General features: G+C 49.9%; 1 protein-coding gene across 2 annotated transcripts in view; it reads left to right on the top strand.

Moving 5' to 3' along the window:
* The window catches only part of IPO4 (importin 4), a 2629293-nt gene that overhangs the window by 2531272 nt on the left and 75448 nt on the right, over positions 1-22573 (top strand). The window contains exon 27 of one of the 2 annotated variants that reach the window (XM_078644926.1): positions 17339-17471. The exons of the other annotated variant lie outside the window; for it this stretch is intronic. Within the exon in view, the coding sequence (XP_078501052.1) occupies positions 17339-17471 (133 nt within the window). The remainder of the gene's footprint in view (positions 1-17338; positions 17472-22573) is intronic. 2 annotated transcript variants of the gene reach the window in all.

Raw genomic sequence — 22573 nt, 5'->3', positions numbered from 1 at the left:
GGGTTTCCGCGTTGGAGTCAATGGAGCCTTGAAGAAAGATGCTGCAGGCGACCAGGAGGAAGATGTCCGGTGCGATCCAAGGGTGGATCGGGGAAGAAGAGGACCTGAAAGCAGAGGGGACAGTGTTCAAAGTCACTAGCCAGTGACCGGTGTGGAACCAGGAAGGAACCAGGTGCTGTTGTCGCGATCAGGTGAAGAGTGGACGCTTGTCTCTGCAGCCACGTGGACCAGGAGGTGTCTTCAATGACCAGGATGGAGGCACGAGCTGTCCCACGCAGGCTCTCGCTGTCGGCTGTGTCGATTTGGAGTCAACAGGCCTTGGCAAAGGCAACACACGCGGGGAGTGGAAACGGCATCTGGTGCAGACCAGGAGGGTCCGGGGTGCTCCTCTTTTGGAAGGGAGCAAGGGCCAGCCGGAGCAACCAGACCAGCAGTGTAGATTTCGTGGATCGTCGTCTAGGAAGCCACTAGCCAGCCAGCAAGTGACCAGACAACGCGTTGAGCAGCAACCAAGAAAAAGGGCCCCACGCAGATCTTGTGGATGTTGGAGGGCTGGTCTTCGGTGCAGGAGCTGCTCGGGGCTAGGGCTTCTCAGTCCCCAAAGAGCTTACACGAGGATGCCTCTGAAGTCGTGCTGGAAGCGAAGTGCAGTTTCTTCAAGATGGCCGGTCCCACGTGTCTCGTCGCACCCACGGATCTCAGCTGTGCTGCAGATGTAAGTTGAGGTCGGAGAGGTTTGGAAGTCCGGATCTCGTCGGGCTCTGAAGTCTGGTTCTGGCAGGAAGGACGACAAAGTGAACCGCTAGGACGCTTGATGGTGCCTGCAATTGCAGGGTGGACACTCCTTGCCCACAAGGGAGATTTGTCAGTCTTCTGTGGAGCAGAACGTCAAAGTCCAGAGTTTCTAATTTGTAGAGTTGTTCAGGATAATCTAATTTGGAATGGGACCAGCTCCTACCTTTATCCTGCTAAAGGGGGCTGTACTGCTGACTAGGTCCCTCCTATGGGTGGGACCAGGAAGGGGGGTGGTTACACCCCCTATCCATTGTCCGGTTTCGCGCCAGAGCTGGGGCTTGAGTGCCCCAGCAACTGGTTTGAACCGGGGTATGCACAGGGACACCTTGTGTGCCCCAGGCATGTCTCATTCCTTTCAGCCCTCCCTACCTCAATACACAAAATCCTGTCTGGGGTGGTGCTAGCACCTCCCAAGGCAGGAAACCCTTTGTCCAGGCCTCCCTCGCTGGATGGACTCCCAGCAGCAGGAGGTCAGACTTGTGTCTGTGGTGGCAGCATCCATTTTGTGATGCTGAGGCTTCGTTTAAGTTCACAGTTACATACATGTTGTGTCCATCTAAAAGGGTGGAATGCTACCCCCGTCGCCAGAACTGGCGAGGGGGTAGTATTCCAATTCGTATGACACCTTACTCGACATGTTTTGATAATGCTATACCAAAGTTAGCATTCAACCGCGAGGATTATAATGCACTTAAGAGTATATGGTATAGCGATATCATGGAACAGCTATAAGGACTTGGTTCCGCAAGCTGCAGACAGGCTCAGCTCATGCTTGAGCACCATCTCACATAATTCCAAGCACTCTGCCTTCAGGATTGATAAGGACTGCCATAGGAGTGACTGGTAGGAATATATGTGTCCATTTTAGGGTTAGATATAGGTATACTTTATCTATAGCAAAGGGTGTTTACACCACCTTGCTCCAGCTGTCTTACCAGCCAGTTGTGTCTGTTTAGATGGCCAGCCAGGGGTGGCATAATACATGCTTCAGCCCCTGGTAGGCCCTGGGTACACCTATGGCCTGGGTACCTAAGGTACACTGTACAGGGGCTGATAAGGTGTGTAGGAGAGTGGGGTCTGCAATCCCATGGCCACCCCAGATTTTTGCTTTTTGCTTTTTGCTTCACTGATTTACGACTTTCCCTGGCTGTGGGCCTGCTAATCAGACCCACAGCCTAGCTGTTCTCTCTCTAAATTACAACCATGTACCTTAGGTGCATTTTTCCAATTGGTACTGGGCCACCTTATCAGTCCCTGTACAGCATACCTTAGGTATCCAGGGCATAGGTGTACCCAGGGCCTACCAGGGGCTGAAGCATGTATTATGCCACCCCTGGCTGGCCATCCAAACAGACATAACTGGCTGCACGACAGCTGGGGCAAGGTGGTGTAAACACCCTTTGCTTTAGATATAGTATTCCTATATCTAACCCTAAAATGGACACATATATTCCTATCAGTCACTCCTATGGCAGGCCTTATCAATCCTGAAGGCAGAGTGCTTGGAATTATGTGAGATGGTGCTCTGGCATGAGCTGAGCCCGTTTGCAGCTTGCGGAACCAAGTCCAAATAGCTGTTCCATGATAACGCTATACCATATACTCTTAAGTGCATTATAATCCTTGCGGTTAAATGCTAACTTTGGTATAGCTTTATCAAAACATGTCGAGTAAGGTGTCATACGAATTAGAATACTAACCCCTCGCCAATTCTGGAGACGGGGTTAGCATTCCACCCTTCTAGAGGGACACGACATGTATGTAACTGTGAACCCCGGTTAAAGTCAGACATAGCCTCAGCTCCACAAAATGGATGCTGCCACCGAGACACAAGTCTGCCCTCCTGCTGCTGGGAGTCCTTCCAGCAACGGAGGCATGGACAAAGGGTTTCCTGTCAGGGGCGGTGCCAGCACCATCCCAGACAGGATTTTGTGTATTCCAGGTAGGCAGGGCTGAAAGGAAGGTGACTGCAAGTGGCACCCCGGTGCTCACTGTGCATATGCCGGCTCAAACCAGTTCCTGGGGCACACCAGCCCCTGAGCTGGGGAGAGACCGGACAAAGGAGAGGGGTGTAACCACCCCCCTCCTAGTCCCACCCATAGGGCAGGACTTAGTCGCGTGCCAGCCCCTTTTCTTAGTATAAAGATAGGAGCAGGCCCCCTTCCCAAATTAGATAATTCTGAATCTTGAAACTACTTTCCACGAAAGGAACTCTTGACTCTTCTGAAGACTCCCTTGTGGCTAAGGAGTAGCCACCCTGCACCAGCAGGCACCACCGAAGCTCTTGCGGTTTGCTGTAAGTCCATCCTCTGGATCCAGACTGCCCAGCTCGACGAGACCCGGATTCCCTGCCATCTCTGACCTCTACCTACATCATCCAGCACAGCTGAGATTCGTGGGTGCGACGAGACCCGTGGGACCGGCCATCTTCAAGACCTGCACGACGCTTCTCCAGCACGACCCCCGAGAGACGGTCGAGTAAGTGCACTGGGGTTTGAGAAGCCCTAACCCTAAGCAGCTCCAGCACCAAAGTCCAGCCTCCCAGCATCCACGAGATCTGCGTGGGGCCCTTCTGCTTCTTTGCTGCTTGCCACGTTGTCCGGTCACTTGCCCGTTGGCTAGTGACCCTCCTGACGACGAACCACGGCACTTTCATCGCTGGTCTGGTTGCTCCAGACTGGCCCTTGCTCCCCTCCAACAGAGGAGCACCCTGGACCCTCCTGGTCCACTCCAGACGCCATCTTGAGTCCACCGCGTGGGCTTGCTTTTGCCAAGGCTTGTTGCTCCAATCCTGGTTTCAGCAGCGCCGACAGCAGACACCCTCGTGGGACAGCTCGCCCCTCCATCCTGGTCGCCGACAACGCCTCCTGGTCCGAGAGACTGCAGAGCCAAGCGTCGCCCACTCACCTGGTCGAGGTGCCCTCATCCGGTGCCATCCTGGTGCCCATCTGATCACTGGCTAGTGATCAAGAACTGAGTCCCCTCTGCTTTCAGGTCATCTTCAACTCCGATCCAGGCTTGGATCCCATCGAACTTCATCACTGGTCGCCTGCCAGCAACTTCTTCTTTCAGGCTCCATAGACTGTAACGAGGATTCCCGACGTCTTTTGAACCCTATGCAGCCGCAGCCCCTGGGCTAGGTAACTCGAGCATTTCAGTGCTCCCACGTAGGTTCACTATTTAAGGGTCCAGATCCTTTTTCGTTTTCAGCCTAACTGGTCGGATTCGTCCGATAACACTAACTTTAAGAAATCTAGCATCCATAGACTTTGTCCCGCATCCCGCGTGAGAGTGCACACTCTGCACCCGATCTCCCTAGGCCTCCTGCTCGTAATCTTAAGGTTCAGTAGTGTAGTTCTAGCGATCCTGAAGCCTCTGGATCTTGTTACTTACCTGCTAGTATTTCGCATTCCACTTTTGTAGTATATGGTTTTTCGTGCCCCTCGGGCATTTGTGTAAATTGTGCAACTTGAAGTATTTTCGTAAGAGTTTTGTATTGTGCTTAGCTCCCTGACTCACAAAGAGTTCAGGGTAGAACTGTTATTAATAAATATCCTATATTTTTATAACAACTTGTGTGGTGTCCTTTCACTTGGTGTTCAAGGGGTATATGTGATGGTAAAACAGCTGGCTTAACATGCCCTCTAGAGTTTAGCCTGAAGACTGCTCGTGTCCATGCTACTAGGATAGCTGGTCTGAAAGGTTGACTTACAACCAATCATCAATAAGGGTTGTTTGGTATGATACACAGTGATCACTAGAATAGTGAGCACTATATATCAGGCCAACTTCTCACAAGGTGTCCCAATACCAATTGGTAAATGCACCTAAAGTACATGGATGTCAATTTAGAGAGAGAACAGCTAGGCTGTGGGTCTGATTAGCAGGCCCACAGCCAGGGAAAGTCGTAACCAGTGAAGAAAAAAGCAAAAATCTGGGGTGACCATAGGATTGCAGACCCTACTCTCCTATATAACCCCCCCCCCAAACTTAGGGACATTAAACTAACCTTGACCAGGTGAGTCTTCCTGTTCTAAGTGGAAATACCTGGAGAGACCTTCTGCATTGCCATGGTCAGTCCCTGGTCTGTGCTCCACTGTAAAGTCCATCCCCTGTAGGGAAATGGACCACCTAAGAAGTTTGGGATTTTCACCCTTCATTTGATTTAGCCACAAGAGGGGCTTATGGTCGCTCTGAATCTTGAAGTGAGTTCCAAACCAGTATGGCCTCAACTTCTTCAAGGCCCAAACCACAGCAAAGGCCTCCCTCTCAATAGCTGACCCACGTTTCTCTCTAGGGGTCAGCCTTCTACGTATAAAAGCAATGGGCTGGTCATGACCATCAATATTCAGTTGAGATAGAACAGCTCCCACACCCAACTCAGAAGCATCTGTTTGGACAATGAAGGTTTTGGAGTAGTCAGGACTCTTGAGAATAGGTGCAGTACACATGGCCTGCTTCAGGTCATCGAATGCCTTTTGACAGCTAACTGTCCACTGAACTTTCTTTGGCATTTTCTTGCTTGTCAAGTCATTAAGTGGTGTCACAATGGACCCATAATTTTTGACAAACTTCCTGTAGTAACCAGACAGGCCCAAGAAAGCTCTGACCTGTATCTGGGTGGTTGGAGGAGCCCAGTCCTTTATGGCCTGTATCTTGCTCGCCAATGGTTGAACCTGGCCTCCACCTACAAGGTGGCCCAGATACACAACCTGACTCTGCCCTATCTGGCACTTGGTGGCATTGATAGTGAGGCCTGCCTTTTGCAGGGCCTCCAAAACTTTCCTCAGGTGGATCAGGTGATCCTCACAGGTGGAGCTGAAGACAGCAATATCATCTAGATATGCTGCACAAAAGTCATCCAACCCAGTGAGAACTTGGTTCACCAACCTTTGAAAAGTGGCAGGGGCATTTTTCAAACCAAAGGGCATCACCACAAATTGGTAATGACCTCCTGGGGTAGAAAATGCTGTCTTGGCCTTGGCATCCTCAGCTAACCTGATTTGCCAATAACCAGCTGTTAGGTCAAATGTACTCAATAATTTGGCAGAAGCCAATTTATCTATGAGTTCATCTGCCCTAGGTATTGGATGGGCATCTGTCCTAGTGACAGCATTGAGACCCCTGTAGTCTACACAAAACCTCATCTCTCTCTTACCATCCTGGGTATGAGGTTTTGGCACTAGAACTACAGGACTAGCCCAAGGGCTCTCTGAGGGTTCAATGACTCCCAATTCCAACATCTTTTGAACTTCTTTCTTAATGCAGTCCCTGACGTGGTCAGGTTGCCTGTAGATTTTACTCTTGACAGGCAGACTGTCACCAGTGTCCACCTCATGGGTGCACCAGTTTGTCTGACTGGGTGTCAGTGAGAACATTTGTCTAAAGGACTCAAGAACCTGTTTGCAATCCTTTTGTTGATGCTCAGAGAGGCTGTCAGAAAAGACCACACCATCTACTGACCCATCATCAGGGTTCTGAGTGAGCAGGTCTGGGAGAGGGTCACTCTCTTCCTCCTGTCCCTCATCTGTGGCCATGAGCAAGCCCATGTCTTCCCTGTCGACAAATGCCTTGAGCCTGTTCACATGAAGCACCCTGTGGGGGCTCCTGGGAGTTCCAAGGTCCACCAGGTAGGTGACCTCTCCCTTTTGCTCAATGATGGTATGGGGTCCAGACCATTTGTCTTGGAGAGCTGCTGGGGCCACTGGCTCCAACACCCACACCTTCTGTCCTAGCTGGTAAACAGTTAGGACAGCCTTTTGGTCATGCCAAGCTTTTTGAAGTTCTTGGCTGGCCTCAAGGTTTTTGGATGCCTTCGCCATGTGTGAGAAGTTGGCTTGATATATAGTGCTCACTATTCTAGTGATCACTCTGTATCATTCCAAACAACCCTTATTGATGATTGGTTGTAAGTCAACCTTATTAGACCAGCTATCCTAGTAGCATGGACAAGAGCAGTCTTTAGGCTAAACTCTAGAGGGCGTGTTAAGCCAGCTGTTTTACCATCACATATACCCCTTGAACACCAAGTGAAAGGACACCACACAAGTTGTTATACAAATAAAGGATATTTATTTATAACAAGACTACCCTGAACTCTTTATGAGTCAGGGAGCTAAGCACAATACAAAACTCTTACGAAAATACTGCAAGTTACACAATTTACACAAATGCCCGAGGGGCACGAAAAACCGTATACTCTAAAAGTGGAATGCGAAATACTAGCAGGTAAGTAACACGATCCAGAGGCTTCAGGACCGCTAGGACTACCTTACTGAACCCACAGGTTAGGAGCAGGAGACCTAGGGAACCCAGGTGCAGAGTGGGAACTCTTACGCGGGATGCGGGACAAAGTCTATGAATGCTAGCAGTTTCTAAAGTTACTGTTTCCGGACGAATCCGACTAGGTAGACTAAAAACGAAAAAGGATCTGGACACTAGGATAGTGAACCTGTGCTGGAGCACCGAAATGCTAGAGTTACCTAGCCCAGGGGCTGCGGCTGCATAGGGTTCAAATGACGTCGGGAATCCTCGTTGTAGTCTATGGAGCCTGAAAGAAGATGTTGCTGGCAGGCGACCAGTGAAGATGTTCGGTGTGATCCAAGGCTGGATCAGTGAAGGAGACGACCTGAAAGCAGAGGGGACTCAGTTCTCAATCACTAGCCAGTGATTGTGTGGGCACCAGGATGGCACCGGATGAAGTCACTGCGATCAGGTGAGTGGGTGACGCTGGACTCTGCAGTCACACGGGCCAGGAGGCGTTGTCGGCGTCCAGGCTGGAGGTGCGAGCTGTCCCACGATGGTGTCTGCTGTCGGCGATGCTGGATCCAAGATTGGAGCAACAACCCTTGGCAAAGGCAAGCCCATGCGGTGGAGTCAAAATGGCGTCTGGAGTGGACCAGGAGGGTCCAGGGCACTTCTTGTTGGACAAGGAGCAAGGGCCAGTCTAGAGGACCTAGACCAGCGGTGAAAACGTCGTGGTACGTCGTCAGGAGGGTCACTAGCCGACTGGCAACTGACCGGACAACGTGGCAAGCAGCAAAGAAGCAGAAGGGCCCCACGCAGATCTCGTGGATGCTGGGGGGCTGGACTTCGGTGCTGGAGCTGCTTAGGTTTGGGGCTTCTCAAACCCCAGGGCACTCATTTGAGGGTCCCTCGGCGGTCGTGCTGGTTAAGCGTTGTGCAGGTCTTGAAGATAGCCGGTTCCACGGGTCCCGTCGCACCCAAGAATCTCAGCTGGGCTGATGATGCAGGTAGAGGTCAGAGATGGCAGGGAATCCGGGTCTCGTCGAGCTGGGCAGTCTTGATCCGGAGGATGGACGTGCAGCAAACCGCAAGCGCTTAGATGGTGCCTGCTGGTGCAGGGTGGCTACTCCTTAGCCACAAGGGAGAGTCTTCAGAGAATGACAAGAGTTCCTTTCGTGGAAAGTAGTTCAAGTTTCAAGATGATCTAATTTGGGAAGGGTGCCCGCTCCTACCTTTATTCTAAGAAAAGGGGCTGGCACGCGACTAGGTCCTGCCCATGGGTGGGACCAGGAGGGGGGTGGTTACACCCCTCTCCTTTGTCCGGTTTCTCCCCAGCTCAGGGGCTGGTGTGCCCCTGGAACTGGTTTGAGCCGGCATATGCACAGTGAGCACCGGGGTGCCACTTGCAGTCACCTTCCTCTCAGCCCTGCCTACCTGGAATACACAAAATCCTGTCTGGGATGGTGCTGGCACCGCCCCTGACAGGAAACCCTTTGTCCAAGCCTCCCTCGCTGGAAGGACTCCCAGCAGCAGGAGGTCAGACTTGTGTCTGTGGTGGCAGCATCCATTTTGTGATGCTGAGGCTTGAGTTAACTTTAACCGGGGTTCACAGTTACATACATGTCGTGTACCTCTAGAAGGGTGGAATGCTAACCCCGTCGCCAGAATTGGCGAGGGGTTAGTATTCCAATTCGTATGACACCTTACTCGACATGTTTTGATAATGCTATACCAAAGTTAGCATTTAACCGCGAGGATTATAATGCACTTAAGAGTATATGGTATAGCGTTATCATGGAACAGCTATTTGGACTTGCTTCCACAAGCTGCAAATGGGCTCAGCTCATGCTAGAGCACCATTTCACATAATTCCAAGCACTCTGCCTTCAGGATTGATAAGGCCTGCCATAGGAGTGACTGATAGGAATATATGTGTCCATTTTAGGGTTAGATATAGGAATACTATATCTAAAGCAAAGGGTGCTTACACCACCTTGCCCCAGCTGTCGTGCGGCCAGTTGTGTCAGATTAAGGTGGCCAGCCAGGGGTGGCATAATACATGCTGCAGCCCCTGGTAGGCCCTGGGTACACCTATGCCCTGGATACCTAAGGTATACTGTACAGGGACTGATAAGGTGGCCCAGTACCAATTGGTAAATGCACCTAAGGTACATGCTTGTCAATTTAGAGAGAGAACAGCTAGGCTGTGGGTCTGATTAGCAGGCCCACAGCCAGGGAAAGTCGTAAACCAGTGAAGCAAAAAGCAAAAATCTGGGGTGGCCATGGGATTGCAGACCCCACTCTGCTACACCATGTACTCTGCCATCCTGGAGAGGAGACCAAGTACATAGTCCACTATGTCAAGCTTAGGCTTTTTGAGAGGTAACTCCCATCCTTCCTACACAAGACATAGGGGTCCTCTTACAGGATACCCAAACCGAAGCTCAAAAGGGCTGTAGCCAACCCCCTTCTGTGGGACCTCTCTGTAAGCAAACAGGAGGCAGGGTAAAAGGATGTCCCATCTTCGCCTAAGCTTTTCAGGTAACCCTTTTATCATCCCTTTTAGGGTCTTGTTGAATCTTTCCACAAGCCCATTGCACTGTGGGTGATAGGGTGTGGTAAATTTGTAATTTACTCCACACTCCTTCCACATTGCAGTCAAGTATCCTGAAATGAAGTTTGCACCTCTGTCAGAGACAACCTCCTTAGGAAACCCCACTCCGGAGAAAACTCCGCATAGGGCCCTGGCCACAACAGGAGCTGTAGTGGTCCTAAGGGGAATAGCTTCTGGATACCTGGTGGCATGACACACTACCACCAGTATAAATCTGTGCCCAGATGCTGTTGGGGTGTCCATTGGTCCAACAATGTCTATCCCCACTCTTTCAAAGGGCACCCCCACCACAGGTAGTGGTATAAGGGGGGCCTTTGTGGTGCCACCTGATTTGCCACTGGCTTGACAGGTGACACATGAGCGACAAAACTCTTTGGTGTCCTCAGACATGTGTGGCCAGTGAAAGTGAGGGACAAGCCTGTCCCAAGTCTTGTTCTGGCCTAAGCGACCTGCAAGGGGAATCTCATGGGCTAAGGTAAGAAGGAAACCTCTAAGAGACAAGGGGATGACCAGCTTCCTGGTAGCACCAGGCCCGGGGTCTCTTGCCTCAGAGTATAGGAGTCCTTCATCCCAGTGCACCTTGTGGGTACCTGTAGCATTCCCTGCAGCCTCAGCAGCAGCTTGCTGTCTGAGGAGTTCAAGGGAGGAACAGTCTAACTGTGCCTGCCTCAAGTCTGCCCTGGAAGGTCCCCCTGTCCCAAGAAACTCAACTTGTTCAGGTTCAAGCTCTTCTAGGACAGTTCCTTCTGGGGTCTTTGGGTCAGCCTCCTGAGAGGGCTGATCCTCAACCTGAGGCAGGGGGGAAGGCACTGCCTTAACCCTACTGTTCTTCCTCTTGGGTAGTGTCTGGTCCATTGTTCTAGGATCCAGCACTTGTTCAGCTGGGCATTTCCTGGCCTGTGACCTGGTCACAGCAAGGACATGTGAGGAGAGACCTAACATTTCTACATGAGTCCTGTACTCCACATCTGACCACAGTGAGGATTCCAAATCATTGCCCAAAAGACAATCCACTGGGAGGGCTGAACTAACTACAACCCTTTTGAGGCCAGTTACCCCTCCCCAGGAGAAGTTAACAACTGCCATACTGTGATTGGTAGTGACGTTGCTAGCATTGGTCACTAGGTAGTCTGAACCTAGCATGATCTGATCAGGGTCCACAAAGGTTGGTGTCACCATAGTGACACTGGCACATGTGTCCCTGTAGGCCTGAGCCATTTTTCCATTGATTAAAGGCGTTTGCTTGTACTTGCCCAGTGTACTGGGACTGACAGTAGGGGTCATATCCATGTCCCCACTACAGACAAGAACAGCCTCAGTAGGTATTCTGACTAAGTCAGAACCCACCTCAGTTCACAGGGTTAACCAAACTATAGCCTTGGGGGGTACACTACCACTACTAACTGAACTAGGGGGTACAGGTGCCTTAGGGGCAGTAGTGGCAGGAGCTGAGCCGTTCTTGGTGCACTCACTAAAGCAGTGAGTCTTACTTTTACAGTACTGGCACCATGGTTTCTTTTGGCCATCATTCTTCTTCTTTCGGGAATTCTGGGGCCCACCCTCCTTAGGTTGTTGGGGCCCTGTTGAAGACTTCTGGTCATTTTGTTGATTCTGGTTACTACCCTTTTGGTCTGCTTTCTTTTGGCCGCCACCCTGGTTCTGGTTCTGCTGCTTGACCCTGGTTCTGACCCATCTGTCTGCCTTCTTTCCCAATTCTTGTGGGAGAGAGGTCAGATCTGAGTCAATCAGGTGCTGATGCAACAACTGGTTCTGACAATTATTTAAGATTTGTTCTCTCATAATAAGATTGTACAATCCTGTGTAATCAGTAACTTTACTTCCCAGTAACCAGCCTTCCAAAGCCTTAGTGGCACAATCAACAAAGTCAGTCCAATCCTGAGCCTGAGTTTTCTGGGTGTCTCTGAACATCAACCTGTACTGTTCAGTTGTTAAGTCAAACCCATCAATCAGTGCATTTTTCAGGACTTGGTAGTCATTAGCATCCTCATCTCTAACTGTGAGGGGCTTATCTCTGCCTTTACCTTCAAAGGAGAGACAAAGTATAGCTGCCCACTGACTCTGGGGTACCTGCTGTACTTTGCAGGCTCTCTCCAGAGCAGTCATCCATTTGTGGATGTCATCTCCTGTCTTATAGGAGGGCACTATTTTACTCAGGTGTCTATACTGGATATCTGGACACTAGGAGAGTCAATCTACCCTTGAGCACCGAAATGCCCTTGTTACCTCACCCACGGGCTGCGGGTGCATAGGTGTCAAAGTGTGTCGGGTTTCCGCGTCGAAGTCTATGGAGCCTTTAAGAAAGATGCTGCAGGCGACCAGGAGGAAGATCTCCGGTGCGATCGAGCAAAAGGGCCCCACGCAGATCTTGTGAATGCTGGAGGGCTGGTCTTTGGTGCAGGAGCTGCTCGGGGCTGGGGCTTCTCAATCCCAAAAGCACTTACTCGAGGATGCCTCAGAAGTCGTGCTGGAAGCGAAGTGCAGTTTCTTCAAGATGGCCTGCAGATGTGCGTAGAGGTCGGAGAGGTCTGGGAGTCCGGCTCTCGTCAGGCTCTGAAGTCTGGTTCCGGCAGGAAGGACGACAAAGTGAACCGCTAGGACGCTTGATGGTGCCTGCAGTTGCAGGGTGAACACTACTTGCCCACAAGGGAGATTCTTCAGTCTTCTGTGGAGCAGAACGTCGAAGTCCAGAGTTTCTTCTTGTAGAGTAGTTCAGGATAATCTAATTTGGAATGGGACCAGCTCCTACCTTTATCCTGCTAAAGGGGGCTGTACTAGTGACTAGGTCCCTCCCATGGGTAGGACCAGGAAGGGGGGTGGTATCTTTTGTCCGGTTTCGCGCCAGACCTGGGGCTGGACTGCCCCAGCAACTGGTTTGAACCGGGGTATGCACAGGGACACCTTGTGTGCCCCAGGCATGTCTCATTCCTTTCAGCCCTCCCTACCTCAATACACAAAATCCTGTCTGGGGTGGTGCTAGCAGGCCTCCCTGGCTGGAAGGACTCCCAGCAGCAGGAGGTCAGACTTGTGTCTCTGGTGGCAGCATCCATTTTGTGATGCTGAGGCTTCGTTCAACTTTAAACGGGGTTCACAGTTTAATACATGTCGTGTCCCTCTAAAAGGGTGGAATGCTACCCCCGTCGCCAGAACTGGCGAGTGGGTAGTATTCCAATTCGTATGACACCTTACTCGACATGTTTTGATAATGCTATACCAAAGTTAGCATTAACCGCAAGGATTATAATGCACTTAAGAGTATATGGTATAGCATTATCATGGAACAGCTATAAGGACTCGGTTCCGCAAGCTGCAGACAGGCTCAGCTCATGCTAGAGCACCATCTCACATAATTCCAAGCACTCTGCCTTCAGGATTGATAAATTATCAAAAACAGTGGTCCTTGACCAGAAAGTAATTAAAGAATTTATCACATCTATAATCATAAATTACTCAGTTGGAGCCTTCATCCCATTGCTCCAGGTATACAATCCGAAATTTTTTCTAAAATTGCAAGACCCAACACAGTTACTTGGAGAATCTCTTCATTTTAATTCCAACAAACATTTATGTTCCTTTTATAATTCAAAGGTTCCAATACAGTTTTCTACTATTCTTAATAGTTCAGTACGAAAGTGAGAGTGCTCATAAGAACGTGCATAGAGATAGTGCTCAAGGATTGACGCGTGTGATTAAGAAGAAAGAAGGAGAGATTTTGTGACAATATAAAAACACAACACTAATGTAATAATTTCAAAACAATGTCAACTTGTCCACATCCGAATTTCAAAACCTAGTGCTTCAGAATTAGATCCTATTTATTTTACACGTTAGCACATTAGGGTTTTTGGTGGTCCAAGGGGATTCAACTTAAGGATGTCGACGTTTCGACCCGACTTAATGCTTGTGGGTAATTTGAAAACCTCAGCTGGGGGGTCTTCTTCAGGACAAGGAGCACTCTCCGTACTAGAAGAGTATATTTCCCTGATGAGGGTCTGATACACAATATCCGACCGGGGGTGTCTGGGTCCGTGTCCCCGAGAATTTCTGCACCAAAATTCTAACTAATTATGGCTGTAGTATTCATCTATTAAACACTTCGTTTTGCACAGTTTTCTTTTTAGGTAGGGGTCAGGTGATTCATCCTAATTTATGGATCTACACAAATGTTGCCGGTAAGGTCACTAACTTTTTCCTTTGCTTCGGCTCTCTCAAAGCCCGTCTCATCCGTCTCAATGGCTGATGGTGCCTGTTGTCAATATCCGACGTGCATCTAAATTGCACCGGAACTATCGTTTATTCCGTTTATAACTTCAAACAAGCTCGACGCCCTCCGCAGTCATCGGCACCTATTGCCGAGTGGCGACGTGCATTCAATGCGCCAGGATTGATAAGGCCTGCCATAGGAGTGACTGATAGGAGGATATGTGTCCATTTTAGGGTTAGATATAGGTATACTATATCTATATCAAAGGGTGATTACACCACCTTGTCCCAGCTGTCTTACCAGCCAGTTGTGTCTGTTTAGATGGCCAGCCATGGATGGCATAATACATGCTGCAGCCCCTGGTAGGCCTTGGGTTCACCTATTCCCTGGGTACCTAAGGTACACTGTACAAGGGCTGTTAAGGTGTCCCAATATCAATTGGTAAATGCACCTAAAGTACATGTGTGTTAATATAGAGAGAGAACAGCTAGACTGTGGGTCTGATTAGCAGGCTCACAGCCAGGGAAAGTCGTAAACCAGTGAAGCGGAAAGCAAAAATCTGGGGTGACCATAGGATTGCAGACCCTACTCTCCTACAGTCTAGGCTTTTTCTTCTTCCTCTTCCTGTCCTGGCATTGGATGGAAGCTCTGTTGCCTTGTAGGGGAGTGGGGTGCTTCGGCCTGTCTGGCATTGCCCTTGGTTCCTCTGTTGTGAGTGTACGGTCCTCTTCAGTCTTCTTTCTTCTTCCTTCATCCCTCTTGGGGTCGGTGGTGGTCTGTTTGTGGGGGTTCCTCTTACCTGGAAGGGACAAGCTTTCTTACCTGGTCCGCAGGTCTGGTCCCCTGTGGGACCCTCGGTCATGTCCAGGCTGGTGGGGTCCTTTCGCAGACCCTCCTATCCTGTGGGTATTGCTATGTTATCTTTTCTACGTGAAGGAATCTGCGGCTAGTAGTCTATCAGATGTGCGAGTTACTTCCCTTCGGTAACGATGTATCTGGTAGAGACAACTCTAGATCCAGATTCCTTCACGGCCCGCCCTTCCTCCCCATTCTGCAAGGACCCTTGGGTTGGTCTTTGACACTCACCTCCCGGTAGGGGGCTGTGTCTCCTGTGAGTGCATTATTTCGCTCTTGACGGGTTGCTCTGTCTTGTTGCTGTTCCTTCCTCCTTTTTGGTTCATTGAAGGATGGGTTTACGTCGCTCCAGTGCCCCGCTGCTCTGGCTGCTCCAGGTTTGGGAGGAGCGGAGGGGGGGTTGCTTTCAATATCTGCCCTACCCTCCCTTCCTCTTGCTGCTAGGGGTCCTTGCCCCTCTGCTAACCTATGAGTTGGGGTTATCTGGCCATGCCTTGTTCTTTGGGGGGTGGTTGCCCTCTGTGCTGGAGTGGCTTGGAGGTTTGTTGTTCCTGTCTGTTTTGGGACTGGCTCCCCTTCCCTGTTCTGGATGGGGGCTGTAGGCCTGCTACATGTGTCATGCCTTTTTATGTATGTTCCTTGTCTCTGGGGGAAGGGAGGGAGTCTGTCTACATATTTGCAGGGTGACTGCTCAGGGCTCTGTTCTTTCTTCTGCCCCTGCCTTGGATGCTGCAGTGTTGCACTGCTCCTTATGGTGTCGCTTGTCGCCATTCCTTTTTTCTACTCTTTCGCATACTGTTCCCATACTCCCACAGTTTTGTCTGGTGGCTCTGCGTTGCAGCGCGGAAAAGCTTTGAAGAAAACTGATGTAGGCGCGCCAGGGTGGGACTTATGTGACCTCGCTGATGTCACGTACGCGGAAGACGCCAGGGCGGAGTCGCGTGATGTCACCCCGCCCCCGGCGCGCAGGAATGCTGTAGCAAAAAGTTTCCGGATCCAGTCTCACGCCTGGGGATATTTCTACGTGAAGGAATCTGCGGCTAGAATCTTCTCTACAAGATACATTGTTACTGAAGGTAAGTAACTTGTACATTTGTTATGCCAATATTGGAAACTATGCATTTGTTTTTTAATATTTATATGCATTTCAATTATATGTATGCATGCTTTTATATTTCATTCTCAAGAAATAGTTGTTGACCTATTTGTATATGTACAACTTATGTATATGACGAAATGTGTTCATTACTGCTCAGGTGTTCACTAAAGTGATGGCAGTGGTCACAGATCACTTCCGGAGGTTAAGGGTTCCAGTCTTCCTACCTCAGCGATTGGCTTTTGAAGGCAGGCTTACCACAGGTAGTCCGCTCCCATCTCCAGACTACGGTAAACCTGCTGCATTCGCTGGGGTTCACTACCAATTTGATGAAGTCACACCGCTCCCTTTTATTGAAGCTGTTCTGTATATGGTGCTCTTTCAAGCTTCTCTTCCCAAGCGGTGAGTCCGGGATATTGAGGTTATGATACAAATGTTTCAACCTCTGTAATGGATTTCAGTGAGACTGACTCTGAGGCTGCTGGGTATCACAGCCTCCAGCTAGTGACACAGGCCCGCTAACATATTCAGGCTCGGCAGTCACACCTGTTGTTTCGGTGGGCTCAGCATCAGGGGAATCACTCCGACATGGTCTAGATCTCCGAGTGAGCTGTAAAAGACCTGCAGTGGTGGCTAACGAGCCGCGATAGGGGCATTGGCAGACCAAGGGTATCTATTCTAAGGTAAGGAATCGGCAGCTAGAATCTGCGGCTAGAAGTCTATATCAGATGAACAAGTTACTTATCTTCAATAACGCCTTATCTGGTAGAGACAGTCTAGCCGCAGATTCTTTCCCGATCCACCATGCTCTGCGAACTGGTTCATTAGAGTTTCCCTTCTGAAGGCCGTAGTGATGCACACCAATCTGCCACCATTCCGCGTGGCTCTGAGCTTCTGGCGTGGAAAGTCACAAAAATAAACTGATTTCAGCGTGTTGGAGTGGTGTCTATATACGCAGAGCTCATGGCACTTTTAGTGCGGATGCCAACACAGAGCCAAAGAACGCCACATACCAGCACACAGGTTTAGTACCGCAAAATTTCAAGATCCAGTCTGACGCCAATGGAATATTCTAAGGTAAGGAATCTTCAGCTAGATACAGTTTCTACCAGATAAGGTGTTATCAAAGGTAAGTAGCTTGGTCATTACTCACAGATGTGAACAATAACATTTAATGCGCTGATTTTATGAAGCCATGTCATCATTTCGGTGTAACTTCTTTATGACTCCAAATCTAGATTGAGTGGTCTAGTTCCCATTACTGAGATTGCAATTTCCCGAACAAATCTCATACCTCAAATTATATCAGAAAATGCTGATGTTCTGGGCAGGTGGTATTTATAAAAAAAAAATTGAAATTATGTAACTTCTTGTTTTACTTCCTCTGTCTCTTTGTCTTTCTTCTGAGTGAAATTCATGTTCTTTCAACTACCTGCTCCCCTTCCTTTCTCAAGAACTCTTATTTATTATGCTCACAAAGTGGTAATAATCTTTCCTTGACTCTGCGCAGTCAGTACCCCAAGGTCCTAACACTTCTGTCTGCAGCTATTGCAAGGGAACAGAATGCTCGTACTATGGATAATATATGTGGTGCTGTGGCACGCATGATTATCACCAATGCTGAAGGTGTGCCTCTTGACCAGGTAAGTAGAATATCCAGCTCTTTGTTCATGAAATATCTTCTGTTCATCCACTTTTCAGAGAATGTTAATTTTGACTCCGGATGAAGGTCGGGCCAGTAGTACTGCATCGCAAACACAGATATGCACCTTCAGAGTTAAGTCTGTGTGATGTTTCCCCTTCTCAAGTATAAGCAGTTTGGGGAGGCGCCAAAGAGCCCACGCTAAGCTGGCTGCACCTTACTATAGCTCTGCCGGTCTGGCTAATTGGTGAACATCCAACCCTGAAATACAGGGCAGGGCATGCATTGTGAGATGTAGAGTCCCATAGGCTGAAAAAAGTGGGCTGAAGCGAATTAGGCACTGAGAGGCGGAGTTGTGGTCAAGCAACATTGTGAGACCCTAAGATGGCGACCCTGTGATTAACAAAATGACCTGGGCCGGAGGAGCCGTAGCCAGGATGACGGAGAAGCGGAGCCAGAAGTGTGAGAAGTTGGCCTGATATATGATGCTCACTAGTTCTAGTGATCACCTTGTATCAGTCCAAACAACCCTTATGGTGATTGGTTGTAAGTTAACCTTATAGACCAGCTATCCTAATGGTAGCATGGACAAAGCAGTCTTAGGCTAAATTCTTTTGGCATGTGAAGCCGGCTGTTTTACCACATATAACCCCTTGAATACCAGATGAAAGGACACCACACAGGTTGTTATGAAAATAAACAGTATATTTATTAATAACAAACACCTCTGAACTCTTTATGAGGTCCGAGGGCTAAGCACATGACAATCTCTTCAGAAAAATACGATAAGTTGGACAGAATCACAATGGTGCCCTAGGGGCACGACAAACCATATACTAAGTAAATGGTATAAAGAAATCGATAAAAGGAATGGAGCTGTCCAGAGGCTGTAGGTTCGCTGGCACTAAACTATCCTAACCTCAGGTAAGTAATAGGAGGCCCACGGGACGCGTGTGCAGAGTGTGAACTCACACGCGAGATGCGGAACAAAGTCAATGAACAGTACAGTTTACGAAAAAGGTAAGTACGGACAGTCTTTACTATCTAGGACTAAAACGACTGGAAATCTGGACACTAGAAGAGTTAATCTACCCTTGAGCACCAAAATGTTCTTGTTACCTCACCCACGGGCTGCGGCTGCATAGGTGTCAAAGTGTGTCGGGTTTCCGCGTCGAAGTCTATGGAGCCTTGACGAAAGATGCTGCAGGCGACCAAGTGGAAGATGTCCGGTGCGATCCACGGGTGGATCGAGGAAGAAGAGGACCTGAAAGCAGAGGGGACAGTGTTCAAAGTCACTAGCCAGTGACCGGTGTGGAACCAGGAAGGAACCAGGTGCTGTTGTTGCGATCAGGTGAAGAGTGGGCGCTTGTCTCTGCAGCCACGTGGACCAGGAGTTGTCTTCGACGACCAGGATGGAGGCACGAGCTGTCCCACGCAGGGTCTCGCTGTCGACGGTGTCGGACCCGGATTTGAAGTCAACAGGCCTTGGCAAAGGCAACCCACGCGGGGAGTGGAAACAGTGTCTGGAGTGGACCAGGAGGGTCCGGGGTGCTCCTCTTATGGAAGGGAGCAAGGTCCAGTCTGGAGCAACCAGACCAGCAGTGTAGATTTCAAGGATCGTCGTCTAGGAGGCCACTAGCCAGCCGGCAAGTGACCAGACAACGCGTCGAGCAGCAACCAAGCAAAAGGGCCCCACGCAGATCTCATGGATGCTGGAGGGCTGGTCTTCGGTGCAGGAGCTGCTCGGGGCTGGGGCTTCTCAATCCCCAATGCACCTTCTCGAGGATGCCTCTGAAGTCGTGCTGGAAGCGAAGTGCAGTTTCTTCAAGATGGCCGGTCCCACGTGTCTCGTCGCACCCACGGGTCTCAGCTGTGCTGCAGATGTAGGTTGAGGTCGGAGAGGTCTGGAAGTCCGGATCTCGTTGGGCTCTGAAGTCTGGTTCCGACAGGAAGGACGACAAAGTGAACCGCTAGGACGCTTGATGGTGCCTGCAGTTGCAGGGTGGACTCTCCTTGCCCACAAGGGAGATTCTTCAGTCTTCTGTGGAGCAGAACGTCGAAGTCCAGAGTTTCTTCTTTGTAGAGTTTCAATTCAGGATAATCTAATTTGGAATGGGACCAGCTCCTACCTTTATTCTCCTAAAGAGGGCTGTACTGTGACTAGGTCCCTCCCATGGGTGGGACCAGGAAGGGGGGTGGTTACACCCGCTATCCTTTGTCCGGTTTCGCGCCAGAGCTGGGGCTGTAGTGCCCCAGCAACTGGTTTGAACCGGTGTATGCACAGGGCACCTTGTGTGCCCCAGGCATGTCTCATTCCTTTCAGGCCTGTCCTACCTAATTTCTAATTTCTAATTTAAAACATTTATAAAGCGCAGCGTGCACCGTGCGGTTTCTTGGCGCTAGTGGATAGTTCGTCACCTGAAGAAAAATAAAACCTGTCGTGGGTAGGAGGGGGAATTAAACAGGGAAGGCTTGTTTGAAGAGAAGCGTTTTTAGGTCTTTACGGAAAGAAAGGTAGTGAGTTGCAGAGCGGAGGTGATCGGGGAGGGAGTTCCAAAAAGTGGGGGCAAGGGTAGCGAAATTAGTTCCACCCCACTTTTTACGTTTGAAACGTGGGATTTGAAGGAAGGATTTAGAGGAGGAGCGAAGCTCTCTGGTGGGGACGTAATCATTTATTAACGAGGAAATGAAAGCAGGGGCAGTGCCTTGACGAGCCTGAAAGACCATACAACCGGTCTTGAACAGGGAACGCTCCTTAACAGGGAGCCAATGAAGCTCTCTGAGGAGGGGTGTGGAGTGGTGATAACGTGGGAGACCATAGACCAGCCGGGCCGCCTGGTTCTGAACCATCTGGAGTCTCCGCAGGCTATATGCTGGAATGCCGTTGTATATGGCATTGGCATAATCTAGCCTCGAGATCACCAGTGCGGCCATAATCAGCTTAAGTGCCTGTGGGGTGAAGAAGCGGGAAACAGTGCGGATAGTTCGGAGGGTGAAGAAACAGGAGGAGACAACAGTGCTAATTTGTGAGTGGAGAGTGAGCTGATTGTTAATTTTAACCCCCAGTGTTTTCACTGTGGTTGAGGGGGTGGGGGAGGGGCCGAGGGAAGAGGGCCAGAATCGGGAATTCCAGGGACTGGACGAACCACCAGTGAGAACCAACTCGGTTTTGTCCGGGTTCAATTTAAGATGGTTGTGGTTCATCCAGTCCCTGATGAAAGACATGGTAGACTGAAAGTTAGAGACAGAAGAAGGAGAAGGGGACAGATCAAAGATGAGCTGGAGGTCGTCGGCATAATTGTACACGGTAACCTCCAGCTGCTGGAGAGCAAAGATGAGGGGAGAGATATAAAGGTTAAATAATAAAGGAGAAAGAGAAGATCCCTGGGGTACACCACAAGTGACAGGAAGTGGAGTGGTCATAAAGTCTCCTAAACGGACCGCCTGGGTCCGGTCCCTCAGGAAGGAGGACAGCCAGATCAGAGCTGAACCCTCAATTCCAGCCGCCTTGACACGGGACAATAAGATGGTATGGTCAACCGTGTCCAAGGCGGCAGAGAGATCGAGAAGTACCAGCGCCTGATGATTATTATTGTCCATACCCTTCCTGAGGGTGTCCAAGACCGAAACCACCACTGATTCGGTCGAGTGCCTAGGGCGAAAGCCAGCCTGGCGGGAGGCCAATCCCCCATTAGCCTCTACGTGGGCACTGAAAACCGCGGTGGCATGGCGTTCCAGCACCTTGCCCAGGTAGGGCAGCAGGGAAATTGGGCGGTAGTTTGCGGAGATGGAGGGGTCAGCGCCAGGCTTTTTTAGGATGGGCACTATAGTGGCTGTTTTGAGCGCCGGGGTCACTACTCCCTGGGTAAGGGAGTTATTGAGGAAGGTAATGGGGGCTTCGGGACAGGAGGAGTAAATATGTTGCAGGATTCGGGCCGGACAAATGTCTGCTGGGGAACCTGACTTTACTTTGGGGATTATCTCGCGGAATCTAGCCTCAGTAAGGGGAGGGATGGAGGTAAGATGAGCATGGACAGTGGGAGAATAGGGATCCACAAAGGTAGGTGAAGGGGGAGGAATATTAGCCTTGATGGTAACAATTTTCTCTAGGAAGTAAGCATTGAGTTGGTCGCATAGTGACTGGGATGGGGGAATTTGGAGTGAAACTCTATCAGAGTAGGCCAGGTCATTCACTATACTGAATATTTCTCTAGATTTGTTTTCAGCTGCCATTATTTTTGTAGAGAAATAGGTGGTTTTGGCAGAGAGAATTGCAGTTTTGTAGTCAGCAAGTGATTTGAGGTAAAGGGTTTTTAATAAGGGGCAATAATTTCTTCTCCACTGTCTCTCCGCCTGTCGAGCGGTCAGTTTTAGTTCTTTTAGGTGGTCGTTAAACCATCTATTGGACTCCTTTGGTCGTCGGATGGAAATGCGACGCATGGGAGCCACTGAGTCGCAGCCTTCAGTCAGCCAGGTGTTGATGGCGTTGGCTTGAGAGTGGGAGGAGAGGCCGGAGAGATTCGGAGTGGAGTTCCGGAGCAGGGAGGACAGGGAAGGGAGGTCGACTCTGTTCCAATTCCGCGCCCAAGTATTTCTGGCGTGTGGGACTTTGGATGCATGGTAGTGAAAGATGGAAAAGGAAATGAGGGCATGGTCGGACCAACAGCAGGGGGATACAGTCACCGAGGATATTTGGAGATTGAGGGACCAAACCTGGTCAAGTGAATGACCGTGGGAGTGGGTGGGAACAGTTATGTGCGGAACAAAGTTCAAAGAAGAAAGAGATTCTGTGAACTCTTTCGAAGCAGTGCACTCAGAGGGGTCCGATGGCCAATAATTAAAATCCCCCAACACCAAGACCGAGGCGTAGTTGACCACCAAATTGGCCAACAGGTCTTGAAATGCCGGTAGAAATAGTGAGGAAGAGTGGGGAGGGCGATACATAAGGAGACAAGTAATAGGGGGAGAAAAGGATAGGGAGCGAACCACGAGGAACTCTGTGAGGGTGATGGGAGGAAAGGGAAGAGTTTGAAAGTTTAACTCTACCTAATATACAAAATCCTGTCTGCGGTGGTGCTATCACCTCCCAAGGCAGGAAACCCT

The sequence above is a fragment of the Lissotriton helveticus genome, chromosome 5_1 (genome assembly GCF_964261635.1).
Source record: "Lissotriton helveticus chromosome 5_1, aLisHel1.1, whole genome shotgun sequence".
In the NCBI taxonomy this organism is placed as follows: domain Eukaryota; kingdom Metazoa; phylum Chordata; class Amphibia; order Caudata; family Salamandridae; genus Lissotriton; species Lissotriton helveticus.
Note: the sequence above shows the minus strand (reverse complement) of the source record. Positions and strands in the feature narration are given on the sequence as shown.